At 44.2% G+C, this 21,631-nt stretch overlaps 2 protein-coding genes across 16 annotated transcripts in view; both read left to right on the top strand.

The window, feature by feature from the left end:
- The window catches only part of LOC141508835 (peptidyl-prolyl cis-trans isomerase H), a 215,584-nt gene extending 204,720 nt beyond the window's left edge, over positions 1–10,864 (top strand). For 12 of the 13 annotated variants that reach the window (XM_074217810.1, XM_074217798.1, XM_074217795.1 and 9 more), the window contains 4 exons: positions 334–421; positions 688–728; positions 1,002–1,092; positions 10,549–10,864. In XM_074217810.1, coding sequence (XP_074073911.1) covers positions 334–421; positions 688–728; positions 1,002–1,070 — 198 coding nt within the window. In that variant the 3' untranslated portion in view covers positions 1,071–1,092; positions 10,549–10,864. Of the gene's footprint in view, positions 1–333; positions 422–527; positions 729–1,001; positions 1,093–10,548 lie in introns of those variants that run through there. The other variant, XR_012474522.1, reaches the window with a different exon arrangement.
- Positions 10,865–11,715: 851 nt separating this feature from the next.
- YBX1 (Y-box binding protein 1) overlaps positions 11,716–21,631 on the top strand; it is a 28,173-nt gene continuing 18,257 nt past the window's right edge. For 2 of the 3 annotated variants that reach the window (XM_074217812.1, XM_074217813.1), the window contains exons 1-2: positions 11,716–12,109; positions 12,687–12,750. In XM_074217812.1, coding sequence (XP_074073913.1) covers positions 11,944–12,109; positions 12,687–12,750 — 230 coding nt within the window. In that variant the 5' untranslated portion in view covers positions 11,716–11,943. The remainder of the gene's footprint in view (positions 12,110–12,686; positions 12,751–21,631) is intronic. The other variant, XM_074217811.1, reaches the window with a different exon arrangement.

The following is a 21,631-nucleotide window of genomic DNA, read 5'->3' on the forward strand; positions in this document are numbered from 1 at the left end:
GGAAGGATTGCTGCAGAAAGTTCCTGATGGAGATGAGAACCCAGACAAGGTGTCATGAGCGGGACAAGAATGATGAGTGTGATGAGGCCGTGATGTTCTGAGGAGTGGAGAAGGGTTGCGAGCAAGCATGTGGAGACGTGGCCTCAGTATGGCAGCCATGCATCAGAAGCAGAGCAGAGTGGGTGGTCTCTGCCTTCTGAGCTTGCAGAGCAGTTAGGACCTCAGGGCCTCAGTAGCTCCATGGCAGACAGCTTCCTCTGGCCTAGGGCCCTTATTTCAGGATGTGCAGCCATGTGCTCCTTTTTCTTCTCTTTGTAACTTAACTTCCATCAGGCAAACAGTGGCCCCAGTACCAATGGCTGCCAGTTCTTCATCACCTGCTCCAAATGTGACTGGCTGGATGGGAAGCACGTGGTGTTTGGTGAGTTCTGTTCCCAAGTGTCTGCTGGCTTGGGTTCTCAGGGAAGGGGCTGATCCTGGAGCTTTTCTTACCACCTGCTCTATTGATGGCCTGTCTTCACCTCCAGGTCCTGAAGGGGCCTGAAAGGCAGAATTTGCTCAGTTCTGGATATGGGCCCCTCTGCTGTGGAGCCACTGGGCTTCTTCGGAGCCAGCTGCAGAATGGGGGGAGAGACGCGGAGAGAGCGTGCAAGAATCAATATCATTTAGCTCTGATTCTTTCCACAGGAAAAATAATTGATGGACTTCTAGTGATGAGAAAGATTGAGGTGAGTGTATTTTGGCTTTTGGCCTTGAGGGTCCCATCATTGTTTTAAAGCTGATCCCACCAGTGTGCCTCAGTTTCCTCATCTGTAAAAAGGGAAGTTTTCATCTTCCTAGTCGAGGTCTCCAACTTACATTAACTTAATTCCTCTATTTCCCTTTGAAACACCCTCAGTGAACTTGAGGGTAGACTAGACTCTATTCATTAGAGTTCATAGTGTCCTTAGTACCAGAACCACAGTGCACTGGCTTACTTGGATTATGTTTCCTTTCCCTAGAATGTTCCCACTGGACCCAACAACAAGCCCAAGCTTCCTGTGGTCATCTCCCAGTGTGGGGAGATGTAATGGAGATCAGTTGCTGAATCAGGTAAAGAGCTCCTTTTTCCTTTCACCTTGGATGGGCCAAACCAAGAAGATTAAACCTTTTCCCTCCCCCCCATGGATCTCAGAACCCCCAGGATTTTAGTGTAAGAATCCTTAAATATGAGAGTGAAGGAGATCACTGAGAGGCATGGAGAGAAAACAGCAATTTTGCTTTTAATGCTGTTGTCTCTTTAGGAGAGGGAAGCCAGGGGTTGATGAGACTCTTCCTTGCCCTTGGTCTTTGTAAGGGTAACAGTAGCTGACCTTTATATGATTTCAGATAGAAAACACACTTTAGATCCACATACATAATTTATCTGGATCTTAGAACGAATCTGAGAGGCTACAGGGAATGATCCTCATCTGGAAGATAACTGGTGCTTTACAAATAATAATAATAATAATAATAATAATAATAATAATAATAAGTTAACATTTATTTAGTGTTTTGTTGGCCAGGTGCAAAGCTTCACAGATATTACATTTGGTCCTCACAAGCAGCCAGGGGATCACAGCTAGTAAGTGAGGCAGCATTTGAACTTAGGTTTTCCTGCCTCCAGGCCAGTACTTTATCCATGGAGCCCCAACTTCCCAGGTGAGGCATTTGGGACCAAGTGGTTACCTTGCAGAGGTTCACACAGTTTAGTGTCAGAAGAAAGTTGCCAATCCAGGTTTTCCTGTTTCCGGTTCTGCTTTTTTTTAAAAATCATAGTTGCCCCTACTGCCCTTTCCCCTCTGAGAGAGCTATCCATATAACAACCAGTATTTCTTTAAATTCAAAAAAGAAAAGATCCAGTCAATAAAAAAATCAGCAACCAATCAGTCCATTGAAAAAGCTGGAATCATGGGTAAGCCATCGTCAGCATCTGACTTGGTTTTCACCCTGGGCACATGCACCTTTGGCTTTATTCTTTCTCTTTGGCTAAAATATAGAAAACCAGCAACAAAAGATATATGTGCTATTTTTATTCCACTGGTTTTCTCTTACATTATTTCATCTATTTCCTTATTTTCTTAACTCTTCATTGTTCTTCCTATTTTTAATGCTTTAATCATAATCTAATAAGTGAATAGATCATGGTTTAATATAGTCATTCCTTAGTCACTGGAGGTTACTCCTAATTTTGTCTATCTTACAGACTCTAGAATTCTTTTATCTGATCCTTTTTTGTTCCTTCTTCCCCTCTTCCTGGCATCCCTTAAACTTACTCTGCATTCTTACCTGACCTCTAGGCCCCAGCCTTCTTTTCTCTCCCAGGCCATCATCATCTTTGCATCACCCAGTCTCTTCTACTCAAGGTCCTTGTCCCTTATCACCAGCTGTGCCTTCCTGGGCCCTAGGATTACTCCTTTGTCTCTCTTCCTATGCATATACCACTGGGTAGAACTGGAGAAAATCATGAAATTGAGCCAAGTCCACTGACTTTGTTACTTTATTTCAATTGGACCCTTACTGCAGCAAGGCAGTCTTCTTTTATCTCTCCAATTCCAGACCTTTTTGTCTCTTCTTAAGGTATCCATGGTATCTGCCTTTCCCAGTTTTTTATTTTAGCTGAGAACCTTGCATCATAATTCACACAATTTGAAGCCATTCACCAAGAATCCTTTCTTCTCCTTTGCAACTCAACTTATATTATTCAGATACTTCTCCCCCCTTTCCTCTTTCACATTTGCACATAAAGAGTCCCTTCTTACAAGGAAAACCTCTCTACATATACCCCTTATTTAATTCTATATTCTATGTTCTAATAGTTCTCTCTTGCCTTCCCTCAGCCTTTCACTCATCTTGTCTGTTGTTTGCAAACATACCAATGTTTCAACCTTAACATTTCCCAGCCTTCCATTCTCACAGAAGTTATATCCTATATTTCTTCTCCTTTTGATGACTAAAGTCCTTGAAAAGGTTAACTACAATTGGCCTTTCCACTTTTTTTCTTCTCACTCTCCTGCAGGCTGGCTTCTAAAACCTTATTGTTCTATCAAAACTGTCTAATGGCCTCTTTTTTAATATCTATCCTTTTTTTATTCCTCTGATGCCTTTCACACTACCACCTTCTTGAAAATCTCTTCTTTTTTAAGTTTTCTCACAGTGCCCTCCTGGTTATTCTCCTACATTCCACAGACGCCTTGGTGCATTCTTCATGCAGGTCATATCTAGTAACCATTGGTATTCCTTAAGGATCTGAACTAGGTTCTCTTCTCTTCTTCCTCTAAAATATCTTGTTGATAATATTAGCTTCTTTGGATTCAGATATCATTTCTATGCACATGATTCTCAGAACTTTGGTCTGTCCCTGACCTTTCCTAATATCCAGTTTCCTATGACTAGCTGCTTGTTGGATCTCTCTCTGTCTTCACCTGGAAACATTTCGTAATCAGAATGTCCAGAACAAAGCATTCTCTCGAGCCCACCCTCACCTCATTACTTTCTAGACCAACTCGACCAGATTTGACCCTTGGGCCATTGTTTGCTGATTCTCCTAGTTACTCACACTTACAATCTCAGCATCATGCTTGACCGTCATTTGCACTTAATCAGCTTATTGAATCTGTTACCAGGACTTACTGTTTCTACCTTTGAAACATTTTCCTTTTGTCTGCTTCTGCCTACTCACAGCCAACAATCCTGCACAGGCAGTCTTTGCCTCACATTTGGACTCTGCCGTCTTGTCCTGTGCTTGACATCCCCTGCAATCCATCTTTCACAAATGATCTTTTTATTTTAATTAAAGATTTTGAGTTTTACAATTTCCCCCCATCTTACTTCCCTCCCCATCCCCCCCCACGGAAAGCAATCTGTCAGTCTTTACTTTGTTTCCATGTTGTACATTGATCCAAATTGAGTCTGATGAGCGAGAAATCATATCTTTAAGGAAGAAACAAAAAGTCTAAGAGATTAAAAAGGTCAGACAATAAGATACCTGTTTTTTTTTTTTCTAAATTAAAGGGAATAGTCCTTGGACTTTGTTCAAACTCCATGGCTCTTTCTCTGGATACAGATGGTATTCACCATCGCAGACAGCCCCAAATTGTCCCTGATTGTTGCACTGTTGGAATGAGCGAGTCCATCAAGGTTGATCATCGCCCCCATGTTGCTGTTAGGGTGTACAGTGTTTTTCTGGTTCTGCTCATCTCACTCAGCATCAGTTCATGCAAATCCCTCCAGGCTTCCCAGAATTCCCATCCTTCCTGGTTTCTAATAGAACATTAGTGTTCCATGACATACATATACCACAGTTTGCTAAACCATTCCCCACAATTCTTTGCCACCATAAACAGGGCTGCTATAAATATTTTTGTACAAGTGATGTTTTTACTCTTTTTCATCATCTCTTCAGGGTATAGACCCAGTAGTGGTATTGCTAGGTCAAAGGGTATACACATTTTTGTTGCCCTTTGGGCATAGTTCCAAATTTCTTTCCAGAAAGGTTGGATGAGTTCACAGCTCCACCAACAGTGTAATAGTGTCCCAGATTTCCCACAACCCTTCCAACAATGATCATTATCCTTTCTGGTCATATTGGCCAGTCTGAAAGGTGTGAGGTGGTACCTCAGAGAAGCTTTAATTTGCATTTCTCTAATTAATAATTTAGAGCAATTTTTCATATGGCAATGGATTGCACAAATGATCTGTCTAAGGTGCTGGTCTGACCATGTTAGTGCTAGGAACAAATATAACATCCTCTTTTTTGGTTTTTAAAGACCTTCCAAACCTAGTCCCTTCTGCCTTCCTGGTCTTTTTACACTTTATTCATCTTGGTCTACTCTGGCATCCAGCACCACCGACCTTCTTGCTGTAACTTGAATGAGATGCTCCACCTCCTGAGCCCCTGCTTTCTGTTGGCTGTCCAATAGACTCAGATACCCTGCAGCCTCCCCTGCCTCTCCCCATTAGGCTGGGGCTCCATCCCCTGTCTGTACACTCTCCAGTTCCCCCCCTTCAAGCTCCCATTTACATTGTACATCTCATGGGTGTCCGTCCTTGTATATGTGTGTGTGGTAGGAATATGACTTCAGGAGCAGGTACCATGATTTTGCCTCTTTGAATCCCCAGGATGTAACCCAGTGCCTGGCATACATAGCATTCAATAGATGCTTATTGACTGACTTCTTCCTAGTTTATTGTACTGCATGGTTTCAGGTAGGACTCTTAGCTCCTTTTTCATCCTGCATGAAGTTTTCCAACATAATTCATTAGATGATTATTATTTTTCTATGGTTTTTGCCACTGATTTCTTTATCCTTCCTTCATAAGTATAGTCATTGAGGTTTGTCTTACCTTCAGCCATGTGTCACGGTTCTTTTGTCTATTCATTTGGTACACCTTTGTGTCCAGTTTTAGTTTTATAATACATACTGAAAGTTGGTAGGTAGTTGTGTTTTCTCTACCTAGTTCTGCCCGTCTGTTTTTCCATATGAATTTTGTTATGCTTTGTCTAATTTATGTGGCAGCCTGTGTGATTTTGACTGGGTTCGCAGAAAATCTATAAGCTAATTTTCCACTTAGTGATGTTTTTATTATATTGTTCTAACCCCAAATAGAGAATATAAGGAGGAGGGTTTCACCTCCAGCTATCACTAGGTTGGAATTTGCTTAGGACATGTCTCCTTTGAAAGAGTGTAAGCCCAAGGGCAGGGACTGTTTATGTTTGACATTATATTCCGCAGAGTCTAGTACAGTGGCTGGCTCAAAATAGGCACTTCATGTTTACTGAGTCCATGTTTTTTCCCATTTCTTAGGGTTTTGTTCAACTATTCTAATCCAGAGTTCATATTGATTGCCTGCCAGCTACTTGGGGTTCCGCTTGACCTAGTCAAGCACGTGTGAGGTCAAAGCATGGTCCTCGAGAAGTTCCCCTAGTAATTGAAGTAAAAAGATACATAATGTAGGGGAGAGAAAATGGACAAGCCTTGCATTCACATTCTGACCAGATCCATGGGCCCTCTCAGAGCATTTCTCCAACACTGATACAATCAAAGGTCCTGGTGCTCCCTTACCCCTAGCACCACCTCCCCCCCAGCCCCCCATAACTCTGTCCTAACTCCTGGTACCTTAATTATCAATAATGCCCAGTGACAAGGGTTGGCAGAAACATGGATTAGGAGAGTTCAAAGAAGGGGGAGGATGACTAAGCTAGGGCCAGAGGGCATGAATGCTTCATGGGAATGGGGGGGTGGGGTTGAGGTATGTTGTGAAGGGGTGGAAAGGTTTGGCTAGATTCACATCCAAAGGGAATGGCATTTCTGGCAGGTGGACCAGCATGTCACAAGGGTGCTGGAAGCAGCCGACTGGGTGGATTCTCAGCCAGCCCCATATTGCGCGCCCCCCCCCCCCCCCCCCAGCTGGGTCCTCTGTCTTGCCTTTCTACCCCAGGGGTCTTGGAGAGGGCCCTCCCTGGGAGCAGCTGCTCTAGTTCTCAGTCTTTATCCTAGACAGCATCAAAGGCTGTCCATCCCCCTCTTCTCCTGGATACTACCTTTTCTTTAGGTTTATGACATGGCTCTTTCCTGGTTTCTCCTCCTACCTGACTGCTCCTTCTGTGTCTTTGCTGGCTCTTCATCCAGATCACTCCCTGGACCATCTTCTCTTTGTGTTATTCCACTTTTTGATCTCAGCAGCTCCCAAGGATTTAATTGTCATCTCACTGCTGATTTTTCTCAGGTTATCCCTCTCCAATTTCTCTGCATCCTCCAGTCCCACATCTTCAGCTGCCTTTTCTGTGTCTCAAACAGGATGTTCTTTAGACCTCCTATAAACTCAACATGTCCAAACTGACCTTGTTGAATTTCTGGCCCAAACTTTCCCACTCCCCCTTAACTTCTAATATCCTCCCAGTTATTCTGGCAAGTGTCATCTTTGATTCTTAGTTCCTTTCAGCCCCCTCCTCCCCTATGCACAGTGAGTGTTAAGTTCTGTTGTACACCTTTCTAATGTCTTTGATATAAATCCCCTTCTCTCTTCTGACACAGTCACCCCCGGGGCATGCCCTATCACCCCACATTAGGTGCTGGTGGACCTCCCTTCCTCTAGTCTCCCAAGTCCATTCCATACTACTCAGGTGACTACTTGAGCTTACTAAAACTTCTCTTGCTCCCTGTGGCCTCTGGATCATAAAGATGATCCTCTGTGTGCTTTTTAAAACTCTGGTCCTCCACCCTTCCACTCTTCTTACACCTCCTTCCCCCCCCAATGGAATCTCGAATCCAGTGACACTACCTCTCTGTTTCCATGCCTGGACTCCCCAACCCCTTCCTCCCCTCTACCTCCAGGCTTCCTTTGAAGCTCAGCTAAGATTCTGCCTTCCACAGGAAGATTTTTTTTTTTTTGGCAAGGCAAATGGGGTTAAGTGGCTTGCCCAAGGCCACACAGCTAGGTAATTATTAAGTGTCTGAGACCGGATTTGAACCCAGGTACTCCTGACTCCAGGGCCGGTGCTCTATCCACTGTGCCACCTAGCCACCCCAACAGGAAGACTTTCTTGACCCTCCTCTGTTGACCTTCCCTTGGTCCCTCTGTACAAAGCTTCTTGTACACTGTGACTTACCTGAGGACAGTTGTCTTGGGCCTCTCTTTGCATTCCGACTCTAAGCATTGTACTTGGCCCCTAATAGGAGCTTAATAAAGGCCAGCTGATTGACTAGCTGAACTCTACAGGGGCCACTTGTGCTGGGGGCTGGAGACAGGTCAGGGGTAGAAAGACAAGTAAACAGTGATGGCACAAAGGGGAATGAAAGGACAGTGGGAACACTGGGAGAAGGGAGGAGCATCTCTGTGTTCAAGTGTGTGAGCATTGGGGGGATCTCAGGCAAATCTCCATAGGGGAACCTGTACCTTTCATCAACTCAGGATGCTCAAACCTGCCTATGCTCTGTTCCTTCCTTGACCTCCCTGCTGCCCTCTTAATTTGTATCTTCAACTACTCTTCAGACAACTTTGAATTGTATGTCCAGTAGGCGTCTTACACTCATTATGTCCAAGGCAGAATTCATTATCTTTCCCCCTAAATCCTCCTTCCAAACTAACTTTGGGACATCACCATTCTCCCTCTCACAGGTTTCCCAATCCTTCTCCCCTACCATATATCCAAGTTGTTTTCAAGGCTTTTGGATTTCACTTTTGCAATCTCTTTGAAAACACCCCCTTCTCTCCTGACACTGCTACCCCCTCTGGTGCAGACCCTCATCAACTCACCTGGACTTTGCTTGCCTCAAGTCTCTCCTCCCCACACCAGTTCATCCTCCATTCAGCCACTAATGTGATTTTCCTAAAGCTCAGGTCTGATGTCACCCTCATACCCAGTAAACTCCAGTGGCTTCATATCATCTCCAGGTTCAATATAAAACCCTCTGGTCTTCCAAGTCCTCCTCTACCTTTCCAGGCTTCTTACACCTTCTACCTCCCAGCCTGTACTCTTCAGACTCAGGGACAGTAACCTCCTGACTCTTCTTCCATCTCTTAGCTCTAGGCATTTTCTCTGACTCTTCTCCATTACTGGATGTTTGCCTTCTTCATGTCTACTTAATGCCTTCCCTGGCTTCTTGTAAGCTTCAACTAAAATCCCAACTTCTACAGGAAGCTTTTCTGAATCCCCCTTATTTTTGCTATCTTCTCATTTATTTCCTATTTATTTTTGTACTTAGTTTGTTTATATAGAATGTTTGCTGCTTGCGTCTCACATCAGATTTTATGACGTCTTTGAGGGCAGGTCACTCTCTTTTGCCTTTTTTTGTTTCCCTAGTGCTTAATCAGCACAGACTTTAAATAAATGCTATTAATTGACTTTATTTGGACCTTGAAGGGACCAGGGAGACCTTGGAGAGTATAATGATAATGTGCACTTTATGTACATCATATTTGACTGTCATAAGAGCCCTAATAAATTTTGCAAGTATTAGTCCCCTTTTACAGATAAAGACACTAAAGTTCTGAATGAGGTTAAATGACTGACCCATGATCACAGAACTATTGTGTTAAACTAGATTTGAACCCAATCCTCTGCCGTTTTCACTTGGTAAAGAATTCCATAACTTAAGACTCAACACCTTCCTGTCAAAAGCAGGTGTAAGAATAGATGAGTGGCCTTGGGCAAGCTACTTAATCCCATTGCCTTAGAAAATTAAAAAAAAAAAGACTAGAAAAAAAGAATAGATGATCTCTGATACACTTTTTCTCAAGATCCTAGGAGCCTATGATAGCATAATTTCTCTCCACCTGGACATTTGACTATTCTTCAACTTAAAGGCTCATTTCCTTTCTCTGCCCCTTTATACTTATAAAGGCCACTCCTTCAGGACAATCCATCTAAGCTCTTGGGCCACAGAGCAGCTAACTGAGGACAGAATCCCTTATTTCTCCAAGAATGAAAAAACTTACTGTAGGCATAGAGGTTCTGGCTGTTCTCAGTTGGCATTCTGAGTTGCTATGAGACCAGAACTGATGTCCAAAGTACCTTTTTTTGAGGGACTTGGAAGAACAAGGAAAACAAGCAGCTTCTGGGATGATGGTAGCAATGTTTCCTTATGCTGCTGGTCTGGGCAGATTCTTCTTCCATTTACCTTTCTGCACATGCCTCCTACTTCTTGGGAAGACTGTGAATGTGAACATAGGGGCTGGGATGGTGGACATTTCATGTGAAGAGATTGGGCAGTGGCACATTTGAAGGTTGGGCATTTGCTCAACAAATACTAGTTTGCCCATAGAGAATTCTAGAATATAAGAACAGGAAGAAAGGTCATTTAATCCCACCCTTTGTTATATAAATGGGTAAACTTGTCCAGAAATAGGCAATGACTTTTCTAAGACCTTAGCTGCTGGAGGTGGAGAGGTAGGGGGAGAAGAGATAAGATTTGAACTCTGATCTCCCACCTCTTAAAGCACTAAATTCTACTGCTACCATAGCAAGCCTTGGTTTATTCAAGACCCTGAGTCAAGGGTCTCCTCCCAGAACTTATTTTGAGTTCAGACCAGGCCTGCTGGATGGGATAGGATCCAGGAGGGCTTAGTTTTAGTCCAACCTCACTTTTGGGCATTATCCAGTTCAAAGTCAAATGTTTCCAAGGTCAGGATAGTCAGGCCCAGCCCCTGCCCCAGATCCAGCGAGCCCCACCCCAAGAGCCCGCCTGCCGTGTAAATAGTGGCCCTGACAGTGGGCAGAGGTTTGTTCTGCAGTGAAAGGACTAAAGGGCCACTTCATGGGCCACTTGCGGGGGCGCAGAATGCAAACCTGAACCTCCAAGGTAATTCCTAAGCTGCCGGTTGCGTGGTGAGATGGAACCATTTCAGGCCATTTACCTCGATGGAGCCCTTGCTGGGTGCCCGGCCACCCGGGGTTGCGGAGGGTGGGGCGGGGAGGGCAGTTGCTTTTCCTTTTCCTGCTCCTCCCACAGGATCTAACTCTGACCCAGTCCTGGGCCTCCCCCCCTCCGGCAGGAATACTTAACTCTCCCTTATTGATTTCAGGTGTCCGAGGGGAGGCGTGGCCCCTGCGTGGCCCCGCGGACCGACCACCACCCCGCGCCACTCAGCCTAGGAAAGTGAGACCGGGCCAGGGTCAGGCCTGGCCCCGGGGCCCCTCGGCACAATGCCCCGAGCGGCCCGGGCCCCCACGCAGGCCGCGTTTCTCCTGTTGTAGGCCTCCTTTTGCCCCGTTCAGATGGATGCGCCCACCCTGCACCCCCGGTTCCCGCCCGCCATTGTGATCCCCAGACTGGACCTTTTATTTTTGAATTTAACTGTAAATAAAGCTTGTGTTTGGTTGCCTTCTTTTTTCACCGTATCTGACGGGAGCCTCAGTTTCTTCCCTCGGGCCTGCGGGGTGACTGGTCGCCCCCTGGCCGCTTCCCTTCCTATTGCTTTTGCCCTATTTCATCTTTGGGGAATGATGGAGGCTCCAAGAGGGGCGGGCAGGACCCCGGGGGAGGCCGGAGGTGGCGGATTCCAAGCTGGCCTCTCGGAGGGGCGAGGGCAGAGCCGGGGAGGCCCGCACGGGCCGGGGCCCCGCCACGCCCCCTCCCGCAGCCCGGCCGCGCAGACAATCGGGCCCGCGGGGGGCGCCCGCCATTCTGCCCACGAGCTGCGGGCCCGGGCGGGGGCCCTGCTGCCGCGGCCCCGTCGGCGGGACGCCCGCCCCTGGGGCCTCGCCGGCCGGTCGCTGCCCCCGGGCTTCCCCGGCCGCCGCCCGGCCCGGCTCGCCGGACTTAGAGAAAGAGGCCCGGCCGCCGCGGCCGGTGCGGGGCCATGTGGGCCGGGGGCGGGGCCGGCCCCCCCGTGCACACCCACTTCCGGGGAGGGTGGGGCGTGACCCCGGGGCGGCCCTCTCCGCCCTCCGCGATCTCGGGGGCGCCCTCCCGGGCCCGGCCGCCCCCTGCCCCGCGGCGGGCGGATCCGCGCGCGCGGGACCCGGGCCGGAGCGGCGCCACGGCCGGCCCCGGGTCACGTCGTCTCCGGCCGCCCTCTAGGGCACTCTATGGTCGAGCCGCGGCTTCGCTCTAGTTCTAGTTCCGGTCTCGGTGGCGGCGGCGGAGGCTGGAACTGCTAGTAGGTCGGGCAAATTACTCTCCTAAGGGCCAATGAGAACCAGGGAGCGATGCGCCCCCGGCCAATGAGAGCCGGCGCTCCTGGTCAGGCGGCGGATGGATGGCATTCTGAGCCAATGAGAGCGGCCTAAGGCGGGTCGCTCGGAGGGCTTATCCCGCCCGTCCCGCCATTCTCGCTAGTTCGATCGGTAGCGGGAGCGGAGAGCGGACCCCAGAGAGCCCTGAGAGCAGCCCCACCGCCGCCGCCGGCCTAGTCACCATCACACCCCGGGAGGAGCCGCCGCTGCCGCAGCAGGCCCCAGTCACCATCACCGCAACCATGAGCAGCGAGGCCGAGACCCAGCAGCCGCCCGCCGCCCCCCCCGCCGCCCCCGCCCTCAGCACCGCCGAGACCAAGCCCGGCATCACCGGCAGCGGCGGAGGGAGCGGCGGCCCCGGCGGCCTCACATCGGCGGCGCCCGCCGGCGGGGACAAGAAGGTCATCGGTGAGGGGCCGGGCCGGGCGGCGGGGGGCGGCGGGGGGACCGTTAGCCGAGGGGGTGCGGCGCGCGGCATGGGCTCCGCGCGCTGCCGCCGCCCTCCTCCTCCTCCTCCTCCTCCTCCTCCCCCTGCGCGCGCCGGCCGAGTGTCCTCGTGCCCAGGGCGGCGGGCCCGCGCGCCGCCTCCCGCGCCCCCTATGGACCCCCCGCGCGCCGCCGCCGCCGCCGCCGCGCGCCCACCCGCCGCTGCCCGCGCGCGCTGCCCGCCGCGTGTGTAACGGTTCCCCGGCCTCGGGCCCCGCCGAGCGGCCACGCGCCCCACGGGCGAGCGGGCGAGCGGGTCCCCTCCCCTTCCTGCACGCACGCCCTCCCTTCCGCGTGGAGCCCGAGGGCGCGGTGCCCGCCCCTCCCGCCGCCAGCCTCCGCAGGCCGGGCGGGGGCCGCCGCGCGCCTCCCCTCACGTGCTCCCGGCCTGGGAGCGCCGCGATGGCCGCCGGGCCCGGGCCCCCCGCTCCCGCCCCCCGGCCGCCGGGCGGAAGACCGTTGTTGTAACCTTGGATCCTTTTTTTTTTTTTCCTGCCAGCAACGAAGGTTTTGGGAACAGTAAAATGGTTCAATGTAAGAAACGGCTATGGTTTCATCAACAGGTGAGAAGGAGCCGGCGCTGCCCCCACCCTGCCCCCTGCATGCGTCCCGGCTCGCGCTTCGGGGGGAGCCCCCGGAAGGGCCCCGAGCAGCTGCCTGCCCCGCCGCGGAGCCCCCGCCGCAGATAATTGGACAGGCTTTTTCTTCCGTGGTTTGTAACTAAGTTCTCCTGCTCACCACGGACTGGCAGCCCCGGCACTTAGGCCAGACCCCGCCTGACAAACGAACAGGTTTTTAGATGATGCCTAAAAAACAAAATCCGCACAATAGAAATCCCACCTAGTTAAAATGTCAAAACATTCCTTCTGAAGGAGTCTCCATGGTTTTGATTTAAATAAATGCAGAACTGATATTTTTTTTTGCTTTGTTTTTTTACCTTAACTTATGAAGATGAGGATTAGGGACCGAACTGACATTGGATCCAATTAACCTTTGTGGGAGGGGGGATGGTCTTGGTTTTTGGTGCAAAAACATAGTGAACGGTTACAGAAGCTTTTTGTTGACTGCATAGTCTGGGTATAATGCGGATTGAGACTAGCCAAATAAATGTAACATGGAGTGTTCATTTGCTTTTGAAAAATTCTTCAGGCTTTTCCAATTTATATTTGTTGCCCCTGTAGCAGCAGCATACCTTGGTGCTCCGTTTCTTTGTCTTGAAAGTGAAGTTACTAAGGGAAATGGCAAAATAGCCGTTTCTCCCAAAACTTAACCATTTCAGTCTAATAATTTTTGCTAAATTTTCGACAAGAGTAGCATTTTGCTGATTTTGCAGCTTTGGGAAATTGAGGGGGGCAATAAAATTTTGGTCTAAAGTAATAAAACTGCCCACTTGACAATTTGGGGAGCCAGGTGGCTTGTGGATAGAGCAAGCATCAGGCCTGGAGTCAGGAAGACAAAATAAAATTTGATCTCAGATATCCAATTTATAACTTTGCACACCTAGGCAAATCACTTAATGCCTGGTGACCTCAGTTTCCTTTTCTGTAAGGGAATAATAGCAGCATATGTACCTCATAGGATTACCCAAGGATGCAAAACCTGACATATAAGTATTATATGAATGGTAACCATTATTGTTTTTGTTACTCCTATCAGGATATTCCTTTGAATTTTTTCTAGTAATGGAGGCAGGTATTATGTAGCAGAAACGGATTGAAATAAAATAAAAATGCCTGCTTTGCTACTACTGGGTAGCAGTTTGATTTCAGGGCCAATTCTCTTTCTAGGCCTCATTTGTATAAAATGATGAGTTGGATTTGATAAGACATCTTAAGCCTAAAATCCTGTATTTTCTCCCTTCATGGATTGTTTCTCTACTGAAGCTTCTTTATAGGTTTCTGTTGTAACCATGGAAGCATTTTCAAGGTAGTTGCCAGGACTAGTAAAATAGTTCTGCAGCCTATTGGCTTATTTTTAATTGATCACTAATAGAAGATACAAATCTGTATGACAGATTGTTGGACAAATTACTGAATCTCTTTTTGCCCTGGTTAATACAAGGATATATCCAAAGAATTTGAATCACTTAATCTGCAAAATGCATGTGATTTTGATGTATCCCAGGGGAAAGTACCCAGTAAAGGAACAGTTGAATTAACCACAAACTATGGTAGTATACCAAAGATAAATTTCTTGGTTCTAGGAAATTGATTTTTTTAAAAAAAAAATCCTTGTTTCATGTGCCTGTTTAACTTTTACCTAAAATTTAGCTCTGAAAACTAGAAAATAGCACAATTCCAAATGTACCTATGCATCCATGGGTACAGTACCATCATGACTTTGTTGTAACCAAACCCCACTGATGTAATATAGCTTGACTGAGTCTATTTGTACTATTTTTTCTTTGGGATTATCCCATAGTGTTAGATATTCTGGTTTAGTTAATTGTGCTCTTAACAAGTTTTATTTAGCTTTCTGTTTGTTTTCTTCTAAGCCTTTCAGGATGTTTTCACATTTTATTTGTTTGGGATTTCTATTTTGCTGATCTTGTGATATGTGTTACAACATTTTCAAATGCAGTTGGATCCCAAGGGGCAGTCTGACCTAAATTTTTGAGGTTTGAAGTTTTAGGGGCTTCTATCCAGTTTTTCCTGATCATATTCTATACATATCCCCTTGAGGCTTTTTTGCTAGATAGTTCACCATCTTTCATTGTATCTAATGTCTTTTTTTCATTATTGCTAACATGGTACTTCAAAATGTGCCAGTGATGGCCCTTGGCTTATCTTTACATGCTTGAGTTTTTTCCTTGTCTTTCCCACAGCTACAGCTACTTGATGACTAAAACAATTAGAGAATACTTTTTTTTGCACTTCTCCAGTCCAAAATGTTTTGTAAGGGTATGGGGAGAGGGGAGGTCTAATATCTAGTTTTCAGAGCTAAATTTTTTTGGTTCTTTGAAACCACTTCCCCAAAAAACCCTCTGGCACTGATTGTAGAAGACCTGAGTTCGGATCCAGCTTCAAAACACTTAACTGGATAGCTGACTGAGCTAGTCACTTTAAATTCTAGTTCACAACCAGTGGCACTTAACATTAATCTGTCATTTCCTGTTACAGAAGAACTTTGTCATAAGTAAAATATTAATTCATCCTTGAAATAGTTTTCTAGTTATAAACTAGTTATGACTTTGAAAAGCACTGCTCTAGCCTCCAGTTGACTTGTTACGCAGTTAATTTTCTTTTCCACTGTCAAACTGGCTAGATAAAAAGGAGAAAACTTATATTGCTTTAGAAAGCCAAATATGAACTATATCTTGATCAATTTATTTGAATTATTGGACCTCTACTACTAATGCCTTAATTTTTTGTTTTTGTGTTTTTTTTTAAATATCCCTAAGATTCAGGCTCTTCAACTGTAGCTATTAACTTACCTAGCCAGCCTCACAGGCTTGTGAATAAAGTGCCTTTTAAATCTTAGGCCACAAAAATGGTACTTATTAAGGGCACTGAGCTAGAAGTTGTATTCTCTGGATTCCAGTAAAATTTCAGTTTTTAATTAGGTGTATACTAAGTCATTTCTATTTTCTGGGCCTTAGCTCTTTTTAGAATGAGGAAATTATTTTTCTCAGTGATACTTAGAGAATCCTTAGAGAATCCTTAGGACTAGTGACAGTAAACAAGAAGCTTACATCCAGTTGGTGCTTCTAAAAAGCTTTGAGAGGGCTTAACATTTTAGGTACCTCTAATATTATCAATGCACAGTGAGTACAGAGGTGAAAAGGACTCTCCTTGCTCTTAATGAACTCGAGTTTATTGGGAAAGAAAAATAAACTTTTGGAGTACAATCAATAATAAAAAACTTTACAAAGAATTTGCTCACTAAATGTGATAGTCATGATGAAGAATAAAATTTTAGATGTTTTACATACGTTATCTCATTTGAGCTTCCCAGTTTTGTGAGGTGGGGAAATACAACCTTGCCCATTTTTTTACAAGTGAGCAAATTGAGGATCCAGAAGCAAAGTGACTAGTATTTTATCACACATCTGGTAAGTGTCCTGATTCTGAGTCCATCGTCTCCAGTCTCTGAACTGTTAATAGAATTCGTGTTATTAATGAAGCTCCTTTCTCATTTGGGATTGCATTTTGTTATGGGACAAAAATATTCATAAAGCTTTTATTAACAAACCTGCCAAGTAAATAGAACGAGTCCTTAGAACTTTCAAGTAACGAGCTCTTTGCATTTTATTAGTAATATTAAATTTATATCATAGACAATGTGACATAATAGAAGATACACTGGATTTGACTCAAACCTGGATTGAAATAACATTAGCTGGGTGACTATGAATGATCAAAGGACATCACCAATTTGGACATGACTGCTGACTCTTGACACATCTTGGCCATGCCTTCAGCTAAGCATAAGCATAAAGTCAACTTCATTTTTACTGGGGATGTTTGATGTAGTAGGGAATAGAATGCACTGCCACCATCTGTCTGTCTTTAATACTGTTTTCTAGTTGACCTTGGAGAAAGTTTTGTGGCATGGTGGAAAGAACTTTGGACTGAGCCTTGGTTTCCTTACTTATATTTTCTTCTTTAATTGTGAGAAGTTGGGGTGGTTTACAAAATGTTTTTCTGTTATTTCATTTAATCCTTGTGAAAATGACCACAGATCTTTCATAAGCAGTTAAGTATAAAACTGAAATATAGGAGTAGTTCTAAGGCAGAGCATTCCCAGCCAAATATTCCAAGTTGACCAGCTTTTCTGAGGATCTCTTGGTGCTTCCCCTCTACTGCTGCAACTGCAGAATAATAGAGTTCATAAGAATTTAGTGATTAGCCATTTTGTTGGATTTGGATTGCCTTTTCCTGATAGCACAATTACAGTGTGGCAGTGTTGTAGAATGCTACATGGCATAGGTGACTATAGAGTGGAAGGAAGTGAAAAACTAGAAAGATATACTAATGATCACACAAGAAAGGAAAGGTAAAGTTAGTCAAAATAACTAACATGACGCCTGTCTGGCATGCTTTACAATTGCCTTATTTGATTCATGACAACCCTGCATGACAGGCTCTTAATCTCTATTTTACAGATTAGGAAATAAAGGCCAACAGGTTAGGTTGTCACTTGTTAAGAGAATCAGTGACATCACAGGCGATGTCCTGATTAATGATGTGAATTTGTGAGTTGGATTTAAGTGAGGCAGAACTGCACAAAGTGGTCATTCTCACTCTTGAGTCCTCAAAGTCCCCTAACAAGATAACTGCTTATGGCCCAGGAGGCATCTTCAATGTCTGACCACACAGTCTGCAATGGTCACCTTCATGCCCATTGGAACAAATTGTTCTCATTTGCCCATTCCTCCAGGGGGAAGGTTTCACATCCACTTGACAGTGATCCGTGGGTTTTGAGGTCTGTGGATCATCCTCAAATTGATGGGGGCCCCTCTATTGGGATGTGACTGCTAAGCATGCTTCAATTTCTTGAAACCACAAATGAGTTGGATGAATTGGGCACCAAAGGTGGATGAGCAGCCTTGAAAAGGGATTGACAGACTCAGACTAAAGGTGCTAGTCCTCCTTTGAACACCTTTTACTCCAAATGTTAAGTAATCTGCCCAGGATGATAGAGCTAGTAAGTGTTTTGAGATTAAACTTGAATTTAGGCCCTAGTATCCACCCATCTTGGTGGACTACTGAAACCAGATCCTATCAGGGAAGAGAATTATATACCAAAAAGCACTTTTAAGTTATTAAGTGTATTTGCAACATTATTCTCAATCTTGTGTGAATAGTGGTCATAAAATTGGAAAGTAGAGAACAGGGAATTGGCCTTAGCCTTTGATTCAGACTGAGCAAAGACACTTCTGATCATGGCTTTCTGGAGATGGAATTTCAGGAACTCTTTAGTTTTTAAAGAGCATTTGGTACTCTGCTTCAGAAGTTAAGGTTTTCTTGGGGGTTTTTTCAGTTTTTTTTTTTAATCTAGTATGACTTTTAATCACAGCACTTTTCTTCAAATCTGTACCTGGCTGTGATTTGTTTAGGGCTTTACCCAATCCTTCTGAAGGTTGAATAGATGTATTCTGTGACTGGTTGTCAACTAAATGGATTATAGAATTTACATATCCCCTAAGCTTTGTGATCTCCAAAAGAACCACCATAGGGATGAGTTGGCCTATATCTGAATATTACAGTCCTCTTTGTTCTGTGTCTAAGGAATATTATTCCTTGTTAATTTAGTGTTTGATTTGAGTGTCTGTGAATTACACCTTGTCTGAGTTCAGAAGATGTTTCAGCCAGCCTGTCTTTGTGCATCTTTGGTTTTGTTGTTTTGTTTTTTGTTTGTTTTTTTAGTTTTGCAAGGCCATGGGATTAAGTGGCTTGCCCAAGGCCACACAGCTAGGCAATTATTAAGTGAGGCAGGATTTGAACTCAGGTACTCCTGACTCAGAGGCCAGTGCTCTATCCACTTTGCCACCTAGCTGCCCTCTTTAGTGCCTTTTTAGCAATTTGGATGTCTTTATCCTATCCATTTCAAAAGGCTTGAGTATTAGCAGAGCTGGTGTTGCACAGTATCAGAAAAGCATTTATGATTTCATTTTGAGGAACCTGCATGCTTAAATCACTAGGCTAGTTGTTATGCCTGTGCTCTTTGAAAGAAGTCATAACCCTCTACCTTCTTAAAACCTCCAAATTTTTCTTTTCTCTTAAAATTTGACTGTGGTGTTCAGTTTTTCTCTAGTCAGTTAACATCAGTATAGTTGTTCATCTTGTCAAAAGTTATTCTCTAACTGGGCCTCTGCTGAATAAACATGAAGGTGATAAGATTAGTGTACCTCTCAGCTAGGATTATGAGCAAGTGATTTTTGCATATTATACCATGTCCTGTACTCATCCTACCTAGCAGTAGTTGAGGAGAACAATATGTGAATTATTGACTTTAACACATAAGTCTTAATAAATAAATTGGAATATGAATAAGAAATTACAAGTAAACCCACAAACAATATAAAATGATCTGATTGTGTAACTCTTAGCATTCTTAAAATGAACAGAGTATTCCTAGTCTTTAAATCATCTTATATGTAAGAAACCCTGCAGAGTATGTTTTTTCAATGAGTGGGGAGATTGTACCACAAATGGGAATAGGAGGAAACTTAGGGAGGTAAAAGGGAGCATTAATGAGTTTGATAAAAGAATATAAGTTTTTTTTTTCCTTTTTTTACTCTTTGTATTATTTTCAAACATAATTAAGATTGTTGACAGGTGGAAACCAGGACAGGGAGCCATCAGTGAGAGGGGCATTAAAAAGCAAAAGCATAGTGGGAAAATAACTTTAATAAGGATCTGGAGGTCTGCTATTTGTTGGCTTTGTTGCCTTGTAGGTACAATAGAAGGAACATTGGATTTGAGACCTATCTTTAACACTTGGTTTTGTGACCTTTGACAATCCTCAGTATATATCGATTGAGCTTGCAGACTGGCTCCTGCTTAAGACAGTTTTAATTGTGCAGAAGATTTTGTGAATTTTAATACTCAATTCAGGTGATCCCAGTTTCTGTCACTGATGTTGATCTTCCTCTTTATGAATTAATGCACTAGTTACCATATGAGCAAATGCTTTTTTATCTCTTTGAAATGAGGATCATAATAGCCCTTAACTCCCAAGTGCTTAGCACAGAACCTGGCCACATGCATTGTTGGTGCTCTTGCTTTGCTGAGAATAGAATGTTAGTCTAAACCAGCTGATAAAAGTAAATAACCTCAGGAAATTGAAACATGACTTATTTCTAGTGACAAACAGAACTGTAACTGAGTTTCAAGTCTAGTTTTTCAACCAACCTTTGAAGAGTTAAAAATGGTTGTTTATCAACCATTTGTATTAATATATATTAAATTTTTTTTAGAGATGTGAATGGCATGGTGGTTGCACCCATTCCTCCATTTCATAGCCCTTCTTCCCTCAAACTTTTTAAAAAATTATTTTAAAATAATGAACAGATTTTTAGGTAACAAAGTTAAAGTTGGATTTTGACATCCAGATAGGTGGTCATCTACCTGTTCTTAACTAGTGACGTGAAATTCCCCTAGCCTCCATTAGTTGAAATTTGGGTAAGGTAAAAGCATTTTGACATTTTAGAAGCATGAAAAATTTGTATTCTTTTCTGTACATACGGTTTGTAGCAACTCCATATCTTCTAATTGATGTATTACCTGCAGACAAATTTTAGTTCCAAACAAGTTTTCCCTTGTCATCTACCCAATACAGTATAAGGCATGGAATGAGGAATGTAAGTGACTTGTTAGAAATTGGGTGGTATGAGAAAGTGCTGTCAGTGCTGAGGTGATCACATATATTGTTGAGTTTGGGCTCAACTTTCATAGGAAGTTTTGAAGAGGAGCATTCTGTAATGCTAGATATTTCCTGTATAACTTAGATTGCTGTTGAGGTAAAAAAAGACAAAATACATTATAGAGAAAATCATGAACAGAGAGGTTTGCTTGAATCTAAAAAGTTGGGAGTTAGGAAATGATATTGAAAAAATGAAATCAGAAATCTGGGGGCCAAGCAGTGGAGGGGGGAGGGTCTTTGAATAAAAGACTAGATAGTTCCAATTTCCTGATGGGGAAACCATTGAAGTTTTTATAACTAGAGGAACAGTAATATCAAAGGAGATTAGTTCAGAAAGCAATGTTAGAAATACAGGAATCTGAAGAAAGTAAGAATTGAAAGGAGATGTTGAATGAATTTGGTGCCATTGAGAGAAACATTTTAGATGAATAAATGAAACTGTAAATAGTTAGGCACCAAGGTATTACAGACATGTTGAATAATAATGAGGTCGTTATGGGTTAGAATTGTTACGGGGAAAGTTGGAAGGTGAGTTAGACTGGAAGTTGGGAGAAAATACATACAAAAGATGTAAGTATTACCTCAGGCTTATGATTTGTCACCTTTATTATGACCATTTGTAGTCAGTTCTGTTAGGAGTAACTTATAATCTTCTGCATGTTGTTCATAGTAACTAATGGGACATAAAGAGTTTGTTCCTATTGCTTCCAAGTAGTTGAAAATAACTGCTTAATAATGATCTTGATCACTTTATTTCACCCTATGGTACTCATTACCTTCAAAGCCATGAAGGGAGGGGTTAAAGATCATCCATTAATCTCCCCTTTAATGCTTTCAATCTTCATAAATTCAAAGCTTTCCTTATTTGAATGTTCCTCATCTCTGACCTACAAATTTTAACTTTGGGGAAAATATTTACAAGGATCTGTTGTGTGCTTATCCATCTGTCATAGAAGGCCCCTCATGTTCCATTTGTAGAAAGCATTAAACTGTTGTAGGGACCTAAGAATAGTCTGTAGACCTCTGTTCCAGCTTTATATGAGAAGCAATATAAGAAACTGATAGAATCCCTTGAGA

This window comes from Macrotis lagotis, chromosome 1 (genome assembly GCF_037893015.1).
Source record: "Macrotis lagotis isolate mMagLag1 chromosome 1, bilby.v1.9.chrom.fasta, whole genome shotgun sequence".
NCBI classification, from domain to species: domain Eukaryota; kingdom Metazoa; phylum Chordata; class Mammalia; order Peramelemorphia; family Peramelidae; genus Macrotis; species Macrotis lagotis.